The sequence below is a fragment of the Malurus melanocephalus genome, unplaced genomic scaffold, assembly GCF_030028575.1.
Source record: "Malurus melanocephalus ecotype Western Australia unplaced genomic scaffold, MMel_1.1 scaffold_1485, whole genome shotgun sequence".
NCBI lineage: Eukaryota > Metazoa > Chordata > Aves > Passeriformes > Maluridae > Malurus > Malurus melanocephalus.
In genome coordinates this window covers 149-1770 of record NW_026624717.1, presented here as the reverse complement: position 1 = coordinate 1770, position 1622 = coordinate 149, and the positions used below count along the sequence as shown (strand labels likewise).

General features: G+C 61.6%; 1 protein-coding gene across 1 annotated transcript in view; it reads left to right on the top strand.

Annotated features, from left to right (window-relative positions):
- Window positions 1-422, top strand: part of LOC130587045 (collagen alpha-1(XVI) chain-like) — a gene marked incomplete at its 3' end in the record, with an annotated part of 20924 nt that extends 20502 nt beyond the window's left edge. Inside the window, exons 33-35 of the mRNA XM_057388003.1 lie at window positions 19-72; window positions 162-206; window positions 306-422. Coding sequence (XP_057243986.1) covers window positions 19-72; window positions 162-206; window positions 306-422 — 216 coding nt within the window. The remainder of the gene's footprint in view (window positions 1-18; window positions 73-161; window positions 207-305) is intronic.
- Between the last annotated feature and the right edge of the window lie 1200 nt (window positions 423-1622).

The following is a 1622-nucleotide window of genomic DNA, read 5'->3' as shown; positions in this document are numbered from 1 at the left end:
TTTTTTATTTTTTTTTAGGGAATGCCGGGACACAACGGTTTGCCCGGACTGCCCGGACCGGCTGGAGACCTGGTAGGTGGGGACTTCAGTGTCCCCATTGTCCCCAACCCACCTTGGGGACAATTTTTGGCTCCATCCTTCCCTCCACCCCTCTTCCCCAGGGACCTCTGGCCGTCGTGGCCGAGCGGAACATGGAGGTGCTGAAGGTGAGAGGGTGGGCGTGGGGTCACCCTCCCACCCTGGGGTGACCCTCCCACTCCAGGGACCCCTCAGAGCGCCCCTGACCCCAAATTTGTCACCCCCAGACCCTCTGCGGGGACTGTGCCCAGCTGCAGGTGGCCCTGGAGGCTCCGGTGGGAGTGGAGGGACAGAAGGGGGACGGGGGAATGCCCGGTGCYCCTGGCAGCGAGAATTGTGCTCGGGTGAGTGTTCCCACAGCTCCGGGGGGGAATTTGGGGTGCCCGACACCTCGCGGTCCCGGTCCTGTGGGGTGAGGTGGAAAGATGGTCCCGAGAATCCCCGGGAACCGGATTCCCACAGCTTCGGGGGGAATTTGGGCGCCTGACAAACCCCGGTGTTGTGGGGTGAGCTGGAGAGACGATCCCAAAAGTCCCGGGGAAATTCCCAGTAGGAATTTCTGTGCCTGACACCCTCCGGTCCTGCGGGGTGAGGTTCAGAGACGCTCCCGAAAATCCCCGGGAATTGGATTCCCATAGCTCCGAGTGGAAATTTGGGTACCTGGCACCTCCCAGTCCCAGTTCTGCGGGATGAGGCTCAGAGATGCTCCCGAAAATCCCTGGGAATCGGATTCCCACAACTCCGGGTGGAAATTTGGGTGCCTGACAACCCCCGGTGTTGTGGGGTGAGGTTCAGAGACGCTCCCGAATCTGCGGGAATTGGATTCCCAGTGGGAATTTGGGTACCCGACACCTTTCGGTCCTGCGGGGTGAACTGGAGAGACGCTCCCAAAAATCCCCGGGAATCGGATTCCCACGGCTCCGGGTGGAAATTTGGGTACCCGACACTTCCGGGTCCTGCGGGGTGAGCGGGAGAGACGCTCCCGAATCCCGGGAAATCGGATTCCCACAGTTCCGGGGGAAATTTGGGTACCCGCCACTTCCCGATCCCGTTCCTGCGGGGTGAGGTGGAGAGACGATCCCAAAAATCCCGGGAAATCGGATTCCCGCAGCTCCGGGTGGAATTTGGGTGCTCGACAGCCCCCGGTGCTGCCGGAAGAGGTGGAGAGACGATCCCGAAAATCCCGGGGAAATCGGATTCCCACAGCCCTGGGCGGGAATTTCGGAGCCTGACAACCCCCGGTGCTGCCGGGAGAGGTGGAGAGAGGCTCCTGAAAATCCCGGGGAATTGAATTCCCAGTGGGAATTTGGGTGCCTGGCATCCCTGGTGCTGTGGGGTGAGCTGGAGAGACGCTCCCGAAAATCCCCGGGAATCGGATTCCCAGAACTCCGGGTGGAAATTTGGGTGCCTGACAACCCCCGGTCCCGCGGGATGAGCTGGAGACGCTCCAAAAATCCCGGGGGAATCGGATTGCGCGGGTTTGTGGGAAGCGCCGTGCTCCGGACACGCCTTGGGGACATTTTGGCGCGCCTTGGGGACATTTT